This window comes from Patiria miniata, unplaced genomic scaffold (assembly GCF_015706575.1).
Source record: "Patiria miniata isolate m_02_andy unplaced genomic scaffold, ASM1570657v1 HiC_scaffold_5, whole genome shotgun sequence".
Classification (NCBI taxonomy): domain Eukaryota; kingdom Metazoa; phylum Echinodermata; class Asteroidea; order Valvatida; family Asterinidae; genus Patiria; species Patiria miniata.
The window spans coordinates 3,275,754-3,289,875 of NW_024037072.1; the positions used below are offsets into that span (position 1 = coordinate 3,275,754).

The 14,122-nt window shown below is 40.5% G+C and overlaps 2 protein-coding genes across 2 annotated transcripts; both read right to left on the reverse strand.

The window, feature by feature from the left end:
* Positions 1-461: 461 nt before the first annotated feature.
* On the reverse strand, positions 462-5,535 carry LOC119742039. Its single transcript, XM_038218055.1, has 6 exons — positions 5,120-5,535; positions 4,560-4,658; positions 4,109-4,233; positions 3,199-3,320; positions 2,234-2,349; positions 462-1,513 (listed from the first exon to the last, which is right to left on the reverse strand). Exons 1-6 carry the CDS (start codon positions 5,309-5,311, stop codon positions 1,391-1,393), a joined length of 777 nt encoding a protein of 258 aa, XP_038073983.1. The 5' UTR covers positions 5,312-5,535; the 3' UTR covers positions 462-1,390.
* A 2,844-nt stretch (positions 5,536-8,379) lies between these two features.
* On the reverse strand, positions 8,380-13,297 carry LOC119741761. The gene is made up of 6 exons (XM_038217646.1): positions 13,099-13,297; positions 11,802-11,900; positions 11,058-11,182; positions 10,225-10,346; positions 9,273-9,385; positions 8,380-8,674 (listed from the first exon to the last, which is right to left on the reverse strand). The coding sequence occupies exons 1-6, from the start codon at positions 13,291-13,293 to the stop codon at positions 8,552-8,554; spliced, it is 777 nt and encodes a 258-aa protein (XP_038073574.1). The 5' UTR covers positions 13,294-13,297; the 3' UTR covers positions 8,380-8,551.
* Between the last annotated feature and the right edge of the window lie 825 nt (positions 13,298-14,122).

Consider the following 14,122-nt stretch of genomic DNA (forward strand, 5'->3'; position numbering starts at 1 on the left):
AGCAGCAGGATTCCAGTCAAACCAGTGAGTTTGGCGGTTTTGAGACATCATCTTTCATTGAAAAAAAAACTTTTTCATTTTGCCGACGCGCATGGCTACGGCGACGCGCGTGCATACCAGAAACCGGAGACTTTTTTTGGCCTAACCAGACTAAAAAAAACGTGAGGCAATGAAATATATCCAGATGAATAAACGAAAGAGGGCGGTGTTAAAGCCGAGTACACGACGAAGACCACGCCTAGTAATACATCAGTGAGCATGTTTATTTTTGATTTCTTTGGGTATCGGTACCACTAAGTCACAGTCACGGCCGACTTGTAGCTTAACGTACAATTAATTTCATTAAAAATTGCAATGAGAATCTCAACGAAATAAATTTAAATGTAAACACGTATAATTAATGATCACCATTGATGATGGAATTAGAAGGTCTGTATTGATTATACCACTGCAAACTGAAAGATGATAATGGCAAACTGAAAGAACCATTTATTTTGCTGCAAGATGTCATACAAAAATTACACTCTGACTGGGACAATTACACTTGCAAGTTGATTAGAGACTATGATGACAAAACTTCGCCATCAAGCATTTTTTAATGTAAATTGTAGCATAAACTCGTTTGTGCTTAAAAGAAAAAAAAGAAAAATTTATAAAAAAAAAACAAATATAAAAAAGTTTATAAAAACAAATAAACCGTTTAATATAATAATAATAATAATATTGAGAAAGTTTATTCTCTATTAATACTTATAATTATTGCATTAGGAACTCACTATTAAATCAGCCTCTGAAAGTATATATCTTCAGTGTACGCAACAGATTTCGTCATTTACCATTTAATTTTAAAGTTTGGTCACCCTCTTAAACACCCGGTCGAGATTATTCGTTTAATACCCACTGGCGACCGTAATTGCCTTAGATTTAATGTATAACTCCAGAGCTAAAATTTACTGTCTAAATAAAAAAAGAAACAATCGCCTTTGTACCAATAATATGGCTCCATGTCAATAACTTGATTAAATACACAAGTTCATTGGGTAACAAGCTGCAGTTGTATGCAACTACACATGCGCACATCACTCTTTTTGTCGATGTCACTGGACAAAGTAACAAACTAAGATAAGCGTGTGCAAAAAGAATCTGAAGAATTCTTACCAATTCTAAAAATTCTATTCAATTATTTTAATTGATAGGTTCTCCATAGATTTTTTACGCAGTGCTTTGCCTAAATGGCAAAGTCTCGATGCACGCATGTGCAGTTGAATTTCAGACTCATACGGATGATGTATTTAACAGCATAATGATAATAATGTCCCTGAGCTGCATCTAATTTTTATCATATCTTTTTTGTCGGTTCATGCTGTGTCGTTGACCGGTCCCGACTTAACTAGCATCGGCAGCCCACGTTGGGAATGCAAAACTCGCCGTTCAAGCAGCACTCCATCTTCCCTGGCAGATACTTGCACTCCGCCTCTCCTGCGGGGCAGGTCTTCGGCATGTAGTACGTGTCCTGTGATTGGATAAGCGGAATGAGAAGTGTAATATTTTCTCGTACTCACCGATTACTCAAGGGCCGGGTGACACGTTATTGTGATGCGTTAATATTCCAGTCACTCAAATATGTTTGTGTCGTTGTAGCTAGGCCGAACGTACAAACATGAAATGAACCTACCCCGTTATTGTTGTCATTGAAAACAAATGTCAAAATGGCGGCGCCTTGTACGCCGATCCTACACGTGTCACTGTTAAGGTAGCAGCTTTTAAAATCTTCGAAAAATTAATGCAGCTGGAAGTGTTTTTCCCGGTAATAGATGAACTTATATGGAAACTAGATGTGTTTCTAATAAGTCTCTCGTGTACAGTGATCGAATTCGGATCTCGTCTATCAAGTCGGCCTTTACGTAGGCCAACTTTTTTAATTATCTTTCTTTTATAACTTGATAACCCGATTCCACAGAGTTTTTTTTAAAGGTCGTGGGTTCTTTTATACTGTTTACACTGAACTTTTCTCCCCCTGTTTCTGTACTAGTACTCATGATAAGCTGCAGTCGAGTGGGCGCTTTTTCGAATTTCTTAAATTCCTTGCAAAATTTACAACTAAGTATGTGCAAGTTCTCTTTTATAACTATCGACACATCGAGTGTCATAAGTTTCTGAATGAATCGCCCATCTCCAAGTGCAGTTACAGTGGCCAATGACCACTGAGTTTATAAAGTATAAAGACGCCTACCTCGGCGCTGTAAATCAAAGGGTCAATGACCTTCCTCCAATCGTCCAGAGTCCACGTGAGGGAAAAGTCCACACTGATGCCATTGATGAAAACAGTGGGCGTGCCAGACACCGTTCCTTCAAAATATACAGCAAAAGTATCATCAGTTAAAAAGGGGGATGCTGACTACAGGTGGCAAGGTACAAGGTAGCAGAACAGAGGAAATGTACCACTCACCATTAAAAAAAACATCCACTTACAATGAACGTGTCGATCCGATGGAAGCGCGTACGGTGGAGTGTAGGGGGGGGGGTTGAATCCAATACATTTTCTAAATAATTATGCTCCTGAATGTAAGACAAAGCATCCATGCAGATCTCAACATTTTCCGGGCGAATTTACCCCCCCCCCCCCCCTCCCCTCAGCAGCAGTGCCTTTTGTACGCGCTACTGCCTTCGGTACCTGTTCCTAGCTAACTCCCTTTTCAGACCAGGCTAGCTAAAGAAAATGTGTTCCCTTCCACCTTATAGCCATATATTTTGTCACTGTGCAAGCAGTTTTAGAGTTTAGGACAGTTTATTAATTCAGGCGAAAATAAATCAGGAATCTCCGGTTAATGAGATAAGAGAGCAAAGTAGATGAAAGACCCCCTAACAACGCTTGGTGGCGCTGCATATAATATCCGCTCAGAACCGTATACCTGCATCAGTTTACTTATTTTACAAACAGGGGGGATGGGGATTCAAACTGATAGATAAGATGTGTTTTCCCCCTTTTTTCGAGGAGGGGGCATTATACAGCTGTTCTCTATCAGTCTCCATACTCATCTATCGCGTGCGGTGACTATATTGCATTCCAAAGCCAAGAACTCTGGAGAAAAAAATTGTACAGGAGCTTTGTTTCTTTAATTAATGTTTACTCAACCATGAAGGTCACCGGAGTCTTTGTGCCCATTATGCATCTGTTCATTGAATGAATAAACTTACGCGTGCATCCATATTTCCACATGACTATTTCTTCTTCCCTGGATGGATCAGTGTCCTTGAAGTGGGTAAGGATTTCGCTCTTTGAGATACTAGTGGCTGCGTAGATGTCCTCAGCCAACAACCTAAAGAGATAATACAAGAGTAAAATTATCTTCAGGGTATCGAGATGGGAGTTTTGGTGGCTCGGTTTCAGAACTGGAATTTAGAAAGAGTTGCGACAACAATTTGGAGGCAATCACAGGTCCAAATATCAGTCAGCTCGCACATTAATGGTCCGTAACGCTAGCGACATTTGGGCACAGTAACCAGTTTCTCTCATTTTCTGTCACTAAAATACTGCAGCATCTCACAAAATACTTTTCCCTCGTTCGTGGACCTAAAATGGGGTCCGAAATCGGTATCCTTCATGTCATAACTCTTCATTTTGGTGTACAAAGCTGTGCAGAAAATCTTGGCCGCGGTCATTGATACAAATTTTCGGACTGGCTTATAATTAGCCTATGTAGTTACACTTTACTTCACTTTTTTTTAGAATATCCACAATACTTAAGCCAAACTTCTCTCTCTACTTCCAACATTAGTTCTGACTCTGAACGGCGAAGGAAATAAACTATAGGGCCTACGCGTATGTAGACAACGCATGGGGGCAACTAGGGACGGGGGTGAACATCATGGGCGTAGCGAGGAGGGGGCAAGGGGGGCAAGAAGGGAAAAAAAGAGGAAAAAAAAGAAAAAAAAAGAGGCGCGAAGACAAAGTGGTGTAAATTTAATGAGTTGGGGGGGGGGGGGGGCAACATGTCCCACATTGGAGGGGGCGGGAGAAACTTGGGGGCAAATGCCCCCCCCCCCCCCCATAGTGAAGCCACTGCTTCTTGTTCTTAGTTTTAACATATAGACATCAGGTACTAACATGTGGACTGCTGACTGACTGGTGTTCAAGATGGCGTCATTGTAGTACTTGCTCTGATGGCTGAAGATGTAATTAAACCAGGTGTATATAGCAGTTGGTTTCAAATTCCGGAGAATGTAAGTTGCCTGAAGGGAAAAATAACCACAATGAGTGACATTTTAGAAAGTTGTTCCGCCTATCAAACAACTTCAACTAACCCTTCCTAAAGTAAATTAAGGTCCAATTATTATCGTTTTTTAACAACAGACGAGAACGAAAATGTGCATAATGATCCATGAATTTGTGTTGAAAGGCGCACAAGATTAAAACCGAACCCCCCCCCCAAAAAAAAAAAATGGATGATGAAATGTGACTCGGGGGGGGGGGGGGGCGGGTATATACACCTGCCAATTAAGCTAAAACCCTTGTTACTTTCATCAGTCATACAGCAATTATTTGAAGTTCAATATACCTGTGCCGCTGGGAATGCTGCCCGGTGGAATGGCAAGGGGAAGATGATTGCTTCGAAGGCAACCAGTGACGTGGAAGCATTGTTGTAATACTCAGCAACCTGCTCCAAAAATTCAAAGCTTGCATTATAGAAAGATCAAAGGATAATGGAGGATATACATATAATTATGGGACGAGAGGTCATCCGGTACTGGTTTTCGCTGATAACGATGGCTTCGCTACGGAAGAGGGCCACAAGCAATTAACAAAAATCTAAATTGGTAAGTCGCCGCAGCGAGATTGTAAAATCACTCAAAGAGCCATATGCGGACAATTCTTTTTGAGTAGATTTCACTCTTTTAGAGTGAAGTTTTCATCTTTTTTGCGCTTTGCACAATGGTCCATAGTGAAAAAACACTCTAAAAGAGTGAATTAAATTCCACTCTTTTTCAAGAGCCATGGGGGACAACTTCGGGTGGTTTTTCACTCTTTTTCATTTTAGAGTATATTGTACCATATCACAAAATTAGTTCAACTCACACTGTATGATAACTGTGAATCATGGTAAAATCATAGACTAACCTTCTGAAATGTAGGCCAGGCCGCTTTGCAGTCCGGGCAAGACACGTCGATGAATGCCTTGAATTCTACAGGTGCCTTGCACGGATCGCTGGCCGGGTACACGAAACCCCTCGGTGGCCTGTGGGGTATGGGGGCTTGGCCGAACACCACAACAGCCGCACATAACACCAACACCACGTACATGTACTTCATGATTCGCTTCACTTGGCTCAGTATTAATAATGCGAGAAGCTGTCTGAACAAGTTTATAGATGGAAAATGGTGTGTACGGAGATCCTATCTGTGCATGGAGGCGTGCACGCTTGTTTATATACGACAAGCACCCGTCACATGATTTAATTCAACATCAGGTGACTTGATAATAGTGAAGTCGGGAATTAAAGGACCAAAGTTCGAACCCGTGACCACTGAACCTATCGCATCATAGACTTGACCCAAGTCGGACTTACTCTGTTTTGTTCAATCCGTATATGCGTACTGTGCATGTACACGGAACACGGACCATGATCAACGGCGCGGCATAAAGAATCCCGACTTAGGTCAAGTCTAATCACATCATGATAGCCAAAGTTGCTGTGTCACTGGATCCTACGGACTTGTAACAAGTGTACCGTCTGCGTTAATGGATTAATACGAAAGCCCATTAGCGCCACTGCAAGTATATATGTTGCAGATTATGTAATTCGTTATTACGGATTATTAATTCGTTATTACGAATTAAGTCTGATGTTCTCACACGTGGAGAGCACGTGACCAGGGGCCTATGTATATAGCGCCGCTAGGCGGCGCTATCTTTGCATACGTTTGCTTTACACCAGCACCACTTCTGTGCTATACTAAGTTGCCGAGTAATGACTCAGAACGTATGAGTAATTCGTAATAACGAATTAATAATCCGTAATAACGAATTAAATAATCCGTTATAACGAATTAGTAATCCGTAATAACGAATTAATAATCCGTAATAACGAATTAATAATCCGTAATAACGAATTAAATAATCCGTTATAACGAATTAGTAATCCGTAATAACGAATTAATAATCCGTAATAACGAATTAATAATCCGTAATAACGAATTAATAATCCGTAATAACGAATTAATAATCCGTAATAACGAATTAATAATCCGTAATAACGAATTAAATAATCCGTTATAACGAATTAGTAATCCGTAATAACGAATTAAATAATCCGTAATAACGAATTACTAATCCGTAATAACGAATTAATAATCCGTAATAACGAATTAATAATCCGTAATAACGAATTAATAATCCGTAATAACGAATTAAATAATCCGTTATAACGAATTAGTAATCCGTAATAACGAATTAAATAATCCGTAATAACGAATTAATAATCCGTTATAACGAATTAGTAATCCGTAATAACGAATTAATAATCCGTAATAACGAATTAAATAATCCGCAACATATATACTTGCAGTGGCGCTAATGGGCTTTCGTAGATTAACGCTTGGATTTTGGATTTTGAAGTTGGAAGGGGATCTTTATCTGAAATGGAAGTTCTATGCATGCATGTTTAGCAGGTTGACTTTTTGTACCTCATGATGCAATTAAACATAGCGGCCCTATTCTTTCAGCGATTATTATTCTGTATTATGGCTTGATATTAAGTCTACAGAAAGCAGAACCGTTTTGTGCACCGGTACGGTGTTCAGACTGACCAATGACCCGTGACAAAAATAGACTGGCTTGTTTGCAATGTCAGTGCGCTCTATAGGCCTACACATGTACACTGAACGTGGGGTTCCAAAATTTAATGTATCGCTGACGGGAACTCTCATCGTCTTCTCGAAAAGTTCTCATATTAAAATGTTTTGAAAAAAAAGGAAACAAATGAGAACATTAGGGGAATTTTTCAGTCATTATTCAAAATTAGTATTATCTTCAAAGTTACAGAGTTTTTATATTGGATATTGTAATATGTTTTAAACAACATTTCCCTCTGTGTGTTCCGTTTTTGTGGACCACCTCTTGGCAAATTCTTGTTACATGAATTAGATGAGAACCCCACCCCCTCACGAACCCCCCCCCCCCACCCCCACCCCCCGATAAATCCTGCAAGTGAAGTCGGATCAAAGAAGTGAATAACCTTCTAGACACTCCTCATCATTTTGTACATGAAAACATTTTCTTTATTGCAGACAACATTATAGTTACTCCACTCAAACATGCATCATTTCAGAAACTGGCTAAGTTAAAAACAAACTATTCGTTTGCCTGCTTCAGGATCCCAAACGAATTATTGCTTATCTGTGTGAAAAAAAAAACTCAAAAAAATTTCAGAATAAAAACCAACATCTTCAATGTTGGTTATTTCATCATTTATGACCTTGCGTTACATGTCTCATATGATTTTTTTTAGCTGTACAAATTAGCTCATTAAAATCATTTTAATTGCCTTGGTATCTGTCTCATTAGCCATCTCAGCTCAATAGACCTTTATCATGCTGCAACCATTTCAGTCATGTTCCCTGTATCCAATAACAGTACTGAATGATGTTTTGTGCAAAAAAGGAACCAGACTATTTTTCTTTCCAGCCTCGCTTTGATTACTTTGATTTGAACGGAAACATGACAATGGCCTATTATTTAAAAACAGACGAATCTTTAAACCGAAAGATTGGATGGACACCTTGCCGAAGTCACTTTGGACACGCAACATTAATGCGCTTTGAAATTCAGATCTAAAATGAAGGAAAATTCTTGCAGCAATTAAATAAGATCAGTAACAGTACTGATCTCAGCTCAAACTTTGGGTATCATATTGTGTATTTTTTTATTTATCTGTTAGGGTTTTTTTGGTGTGAAAAGATGATATCTAAGTTATAGAAGACTTGGGGTCGAAATGAAAGCTGTCCAATGTCGATGTGTGCATGCACCGTTCCAAGAAGGTTTATCGTTTCTCAAAAGTGGGGGACATGCCTTGTAGCGAAGCATAACGGAGTGGGGTTCGGGGCCCGCTTAAGGGCCCGGACAATTTGGATTCTAGACGTTCTGTGGTGCGATCGGAGGCAATTTCTGACTTTTGTTTATACATTTTTCTGAGCAAAAGATCATAATTTAGCCTAAACATCATTTTCGAATTTGTAGTCATTGAATCAGCTATTTTGAGCTTTAGAATCAAATGTGGGCTAGGCTACACTTTTTATTCGGGGACGAGCAACGCGTGGTGGTGGTGGGGGGGGGGGGGGCAAACGATATGATACCCCCCCCCCCTTTTAAAAAATGTGGGGGTGTCCCCCGTCCCCCACCCCATGCACCGTTCAAATTATGATTGTGCATTACATTTTTTTAGTATTACACCTGTTGTCATTTTTAAATCTTTACTTGTCAGCTGCAAATCATTCTATCATCTCATTGAAGTACTGTTTGACGCTCGATATCTGTGGCCGGTCCTGCGTTATCTAGCATCGGCATCCCACATTGGGAATGCAAAACTCGCCATTCAAGCAGCACTCCATCTTCCCTGGCAGATACTTGCACTCCGCCTCGCCTGCAGGGCAGGTCTTCGGCATGTAGAACGCGTCCTGTGATTGGTTGAACGAGAATTTTAAATCAGTTCAAATAAAGATGACCGTTCCGCTGGTATCCACCGCCCTATCTCAGGGCGCTGGTGACAGTTAATATATTTGAGCTTTCATTGGTTTTAACGAAAGTTACCCTTACAGTTTTAACGAAAATGTATGTATGTGCACCGATCATGGCCTGTGCATTGTGAAACCTGGACTAGGCCTACATAAAAATACTGACTCATCCGTATTGCGCATGTCTCAGTGGACAGAAATGCAAAAAAGACAGGTCACATGTGTGAGATAGAATCCATATAAGGTAAAAGAGACCAAATTTCATAGGAGTCCAAATTTTAAATGACACAGGCAAGGTTACCCACAATGCTTTGCGTACGAATTTTGTGTAGGAGATAAACCGTCTCTTTCATGATAGATTGCACAAAAAAAACCACCACAAAGTCTTTACGGTACTTTTCCCCAGGCACTTACACTATGTGTTTCAACCTCCTATAGGCCTATATTTTAATACACTATTACTTCGCGAGCATAGCGAGACCAAAGATTTGTACTTATACGACAATATGGGGATAACGCACCCAAATGGTCAGGCATATACCTCATTGTAAATCAAGGGGTCAATGACCTGCCTCCAATCGTCCAGCGTCCAAGTCGGAGAGAATTCCACCCTTACACCATTGATGAAAGCACTCGGCGTGCCGTCTACCGTTCCTTTTGATAAAACAACGAAGGGTCTAATAATTGAGGGGTTATACACATCAGTGTATACGGGAACCAAAGGGCAAAAATGCCTCTCTGAAGGTTTGGGGTGAGAAGATAAATTGGACATATTTTTTTACCAACTGAGTACGCCGTTATTGACGCCATAACATTAGAGGTATAATCGCGAATTCAAGGTTTTAGTGACGTAGGTTTACATGTTGCTACATTCAAATACATTTGACTTTGTTAAACTTTCATAATCTTTTTTCAAATTAAAAATCAACTGTTCGTTCCCGACAAATTGAGTCATCCCTTATTCTCTCAAACCCGCCTCAAATGATAACCTTACTCCCGTTTTAGACGTCGATCCAGAGTCGAGTCGATCAAAATTATTTAGAAGACCAGACATAAGTTCGACGTTTGACACAATAATTAGGAACTAGTGCGAAAGATCGACTGTTGGAGCCTGAAAGTTGACCGCTGGTGGCGCGCTTCCGGACCCCTCAAATAGGAATATTAGCGTGTTAAAGTCGGAGTTATTTTTAAAAAGATTTGGTACATTGATTTCTTTAAAAAATCACCCTCGGAAAAGGCCTTTGTAAAACACCTTGATTCGGAAATAAACACTCATGATGCGCGCGGAGGTGGTTCAATCAATGGCTTTAAAATGGGAGTTAGCTACCGGTCGCCATATTTTTAGGGTGACGGTCTACCTCAGTGTTGGCTGATTTTTTGCTACCTCCCTCCGCTTCGTGTTATCAGGAGGTAGTCAGATCAGCCCACATGCACCTTCCCCTTAAACCATGTTACCTTAAGACAAGACTACTTGATAAAATGAAGGAGCTTACGTGTGCATCCGTATTTCCACATGACAATCTCTTCCTCCCAAGACGGGTCAGTGTCCTTGAAGTGGGTAAGGATGTCGCTCTTTGAGACGCCAGTGGCCATGTAGATATCCTCAGCCAGCATCCTAAGAGAGGACACACGATCTTATTTACCGCGGGATAACGAGACGGAGAGTTTTGATACTCGGATGGAGTCAATTTGAGTTGTCACAGATTTGGAAGAGGGAAAACTCATTTACGAGGTGAAATCGCTGGGCTATACGTTTCTGGGATGCTAAGCAAAAATATATATTGCTTTATATCATCAGGGGCTGATCTGGTTTCGGGGGACATGAAGGGTTGGGTGGGGGCTTACACGCTCCTTTCTACCCCCTCAACCCCCGCCCCCACCCCCTCCCCATCCGTTACTGACCATAGTAACCGAAAAAAGGGTAGCTCCTACTAGTTTGCAAAAAAATTCAAACAAAGGAATGGATATTTGCACACAATACGTTGTTTGTGTGAAATCATGTCAACAAAGGGTATATTAGTACGGGGAATCCACTGGCGTCGCCAGACTAATTTTGAACGGAGGGGCGTGACGACAAATTCGCCGGCAGACCACTCAGTGAATGGTAGCCATGGGACTTTTTCCGGTCTCCCGGCCGCGCAAATAACAAAAGTAGAGAGTTGGCGGGGTGGTGGTGGTGGGGGGGGGGGGGGGGGTATGAAGCAGACGATCTTGGGCAGTATCGGACGTAAGGTGCACGGCGCTATTTGTTGCGGCATTTATTTGCCGACAGGGCAGCACATTTTTGAAGTGGACCAGAAAATATTCAAGCAAAACTAAAACTTACTGGTGGACTTCTGACTGATTGAAGTTCAAGATGGCGCCATCGTAGTATTTGCTCTGATGGTTGAAGATGTAATGAAACCAGTCATAGGCGACTCCACTTTTCATATCCGTCAGAATGTACGTTGCCTGGAGAAGTAATAAAATTGCGTCAGAAAGTGAAAACTGCGAAAAGGTGTTTCGTCAGCTGAACAATATATTAAAGGAGCACTTTTGTCAGGAATGCGCCGTATTCCGCCAATTTGGGATCTTAAATCCGTTTCCCTCAAGATAAAAAAAAGATGTTTACGTACCTTGAAAAGTTCTTGTTTTTAAATAGGAAAGACAAAAAATGTGGCTTTTTTAGCATTTTTCTGAAAATGAAAAAAAAAAAATTTATACTGGAACTCAAATCGTTGAAATGTTAGTAAGCAGCCCGAAACACGAACTTAAGCGATATCCAGACGAATATCACCTCTAACTTTTCAATGTAATTTTGAAATAAGGCTCTAATTTTTGATAAACTCTAAATCTTTGAATTTGTGAAAGTTTAGTTTTTTCTTCAAAAAATTGAAGAATCGACTGACAGGCGTGAGGGATTCGATTTGAACAACCATCTCAGCCACCCATCACAACCAAACTAGTCAGTGGCAAGCAACTAGATCGAACTGACTGACCAACCAACAACAACAAAACAAGCACAACGACCAACAACACAGGATGCAATTTTTCTTCAAATCAACCACTCTGCTCACTTCAAGCAAGTTACCTGAGCCGCAGGGAAGGCCGCACGGTGGTACGGCAGAGGAAAGATGAGCGTCTCAAACGCAACCAATGCAGCGGTCGCATTGTTGTAATACGCTGCAACCTGTTCAACAAGAATCCAAATTCGGCAAGTATTCATTCATCAGAACGGAGTGCGAACTTCTATTCATAAAATACACATGACAGGGCAAAAATCATCACCTTTTCGGATCCCCCCCCCCCCCGTGGTTTTCCGTCAAACAGAGCAACAAATTGAAATGTCAAATGTCGAATGCGGATGCCTGTTTCCCGCATCAGTCAAGTTAATAAGAAGATAAGGAGCCGGATGGGAATTTCCCCGTGTTTTCTCCCAAAAGGGTTTTCGCGGGGTTTTCGCCCCTCCCGTAATCAGCGAATATAGTTACAGCAATATTTTTTTCTTTTCTTGATGTTACAAGACAGATCCAAATTTTTTCGTGTTCACTGAATCAACTTTATAGTAAAGCATTCATACTATACATGTAGTTATAATAGTTTTAAAATATATTGTATTTATAATATTTGCTTAAGACCTATGCATTATTCAAATAATGTTTTATCTCACTGTATTGAATTTTATTGTATTTGTAATGTATTGTATAATTATACATGTTTGCAGTCATTATTTATTGTATGCAGGGCCCCAATGGAAACCAATTTTAGACTGTTTGGGCATACCCTGGGTAAAGAAATGGAATAAATAAATAAAGTTTGACAAGCGCTTTCTAAAAGCAATTCACAAATGATACGAGATGAAGGGAAATGAGTCTAATAAATGTCAACTCCAACTCACTCTGAGGTGTGGAAGACAAGACATGCGGGTTTATTTTTCTGAAAAACGATTTCAGTTTGACGCTTCGTAGCAAAATATGAAAGGAAAGACAATGTACTAAATTATACAATATTAATGAGCGCTTATTTACTTAGTTCTCTGATAGAATGAATCAGACTTGTGACTGTTTCTCTTGATATGAAAAGGTTACCTTTTCAGGAACTTTTTTTCAAGGGCCAATAGCGTGGTTAGATATACATCCCCGTACATGACGTTTTGGCGCTAAGTAGAAGTATTCGAACAAGTTAAAACCACGGTTCCATGCCATTTACCTGCTTACATTTGAGAAATCATTCGCAACCCCACAACATAGCCTTTAATGTTGTCACGCATCTGTCATTTCCAAGATTTGTATAACACTCTCACTGATAAAAGGGTATACAACCAGAAACCGACAAACCAGCATAACACGCACTCTGGTCATTTTCCGAGTGATACAGAACCAACTAACCTGTTCAAATGTCGGCCATGCTGTCTTGCTGTGAGGGCAAGCCAGGTCCACGAATGCCTTAAACTCAACGAGTGCCTTGCAAGTATCGCTGGCCGGGTACACGAAACCTGTAGGTGGCCTGTGGGGTATGGGGTTTTGGCCGAACACGACGGTGCCCAATGTACCCAACAAAACTACAGCCACAAATAACAACATCGCGTACTTCCGGATTTGCTTCTCACAGTCCAATAATATTTGTGGAACTGGACAGGTTGATTTACGGGACGGGTAGTCGTGTTGACACGAAAGACACACATGACAAGCATCAGGTGACTTGATAAAAAAATATCAAAGTTTTCTGTTATCAAACCCGTGATGAACTGAACAAGTTGCTGTGCCATTCAATGGAGCAGACAACACGGTAGATTTGTATTAAGTCTAACACGCTAACGAAATTCTATACATGGCATTCCAGGTTCAATATTTTGAAATTTACCTGTTTCGAAACCTTCATTTTTGCTACGGTAAAACATGAGGACCTTTGATCTAGTAAAAAAACTGTATAGACTGGAATGAAGTCTACTAACTCGTAGCCTCTACTTTGTTCATGCCCGTCACGTACTGTCACACTGGTTAAGAGTGGTGTTCATGCACTAGCATATTATACAAATATTGAATGCTTCGAGTGGTGTAGTAAAACTAGCCTCCTGAGGTGATCCATGGACATTCTATTTTCCCGAGGCGAAGCCGAGGGAAAATAGAATGGTCCATGGATCATCGAGGGAGGCTAGTTTTACTTCACCACGAGATAAAGCATTCAATATTTGTTTTATAACACTTCACCCACAGATTCTGCTTGATTTTAATATTTTAAATTATTTAAATCTGAACACAGTTGAAATAAACTTCAATTTCAATACAAAATTGGTGGAAAATGTATTTCTCTCTTCCAAACTACCCCTTCACGAAATGTTTGAACCCTAGTCTGCGGCGCGCTCTCTTTGGAACAATACGCGCTACGCGCACACAAGCATCCATTTGCACA

Bases quoted from the DNA above. Each gene is read 5' to 3' on its own strand.
- LOC119741761 (XM_038217646.1), bottom strand. From the start codon at position 13,293: ATGTTGTTATTTGTGGCTGTAGTTTTGTTGGGTACATTGGGCACCGTC. The intron at 11,901-13,098 runs GTTAGTTGGTTC...CTTGTTGAACAG, and splicing joins CATGGCCGACATTTGAACAG to GTTGCAGCGTATTACAACAA. The intron at 10,347-11,057 runs GTAAGTTTTAGT...GTCCTCTCTTAG, and splicing joins AATCAGTCAGAAGTCCACCA to GATGCTGGCTGAGGATATCT.
- LOC119742039 (XM_038218055.1), bottom strand. From the start codon at position 5,311: ATGAAGTACATGTACGTGGTGTTGGTGTTATGTGCGGCTGTTGTGGTG. The intron at 4,234-4,559 runs GTATATTGAACT...TTTTCCCTTCAG, and splicing joins CAGCATTCCCAGCGGCACAG to GCAACTTACATTCTCCGGAA. The intron at 1,514-2,233 runs GTAGGCGTCTTT...ATCCAATCACAG, and splicing joins CTTTGATTTACAGCGCCGAG to GACACGTACTACATGCCGAA.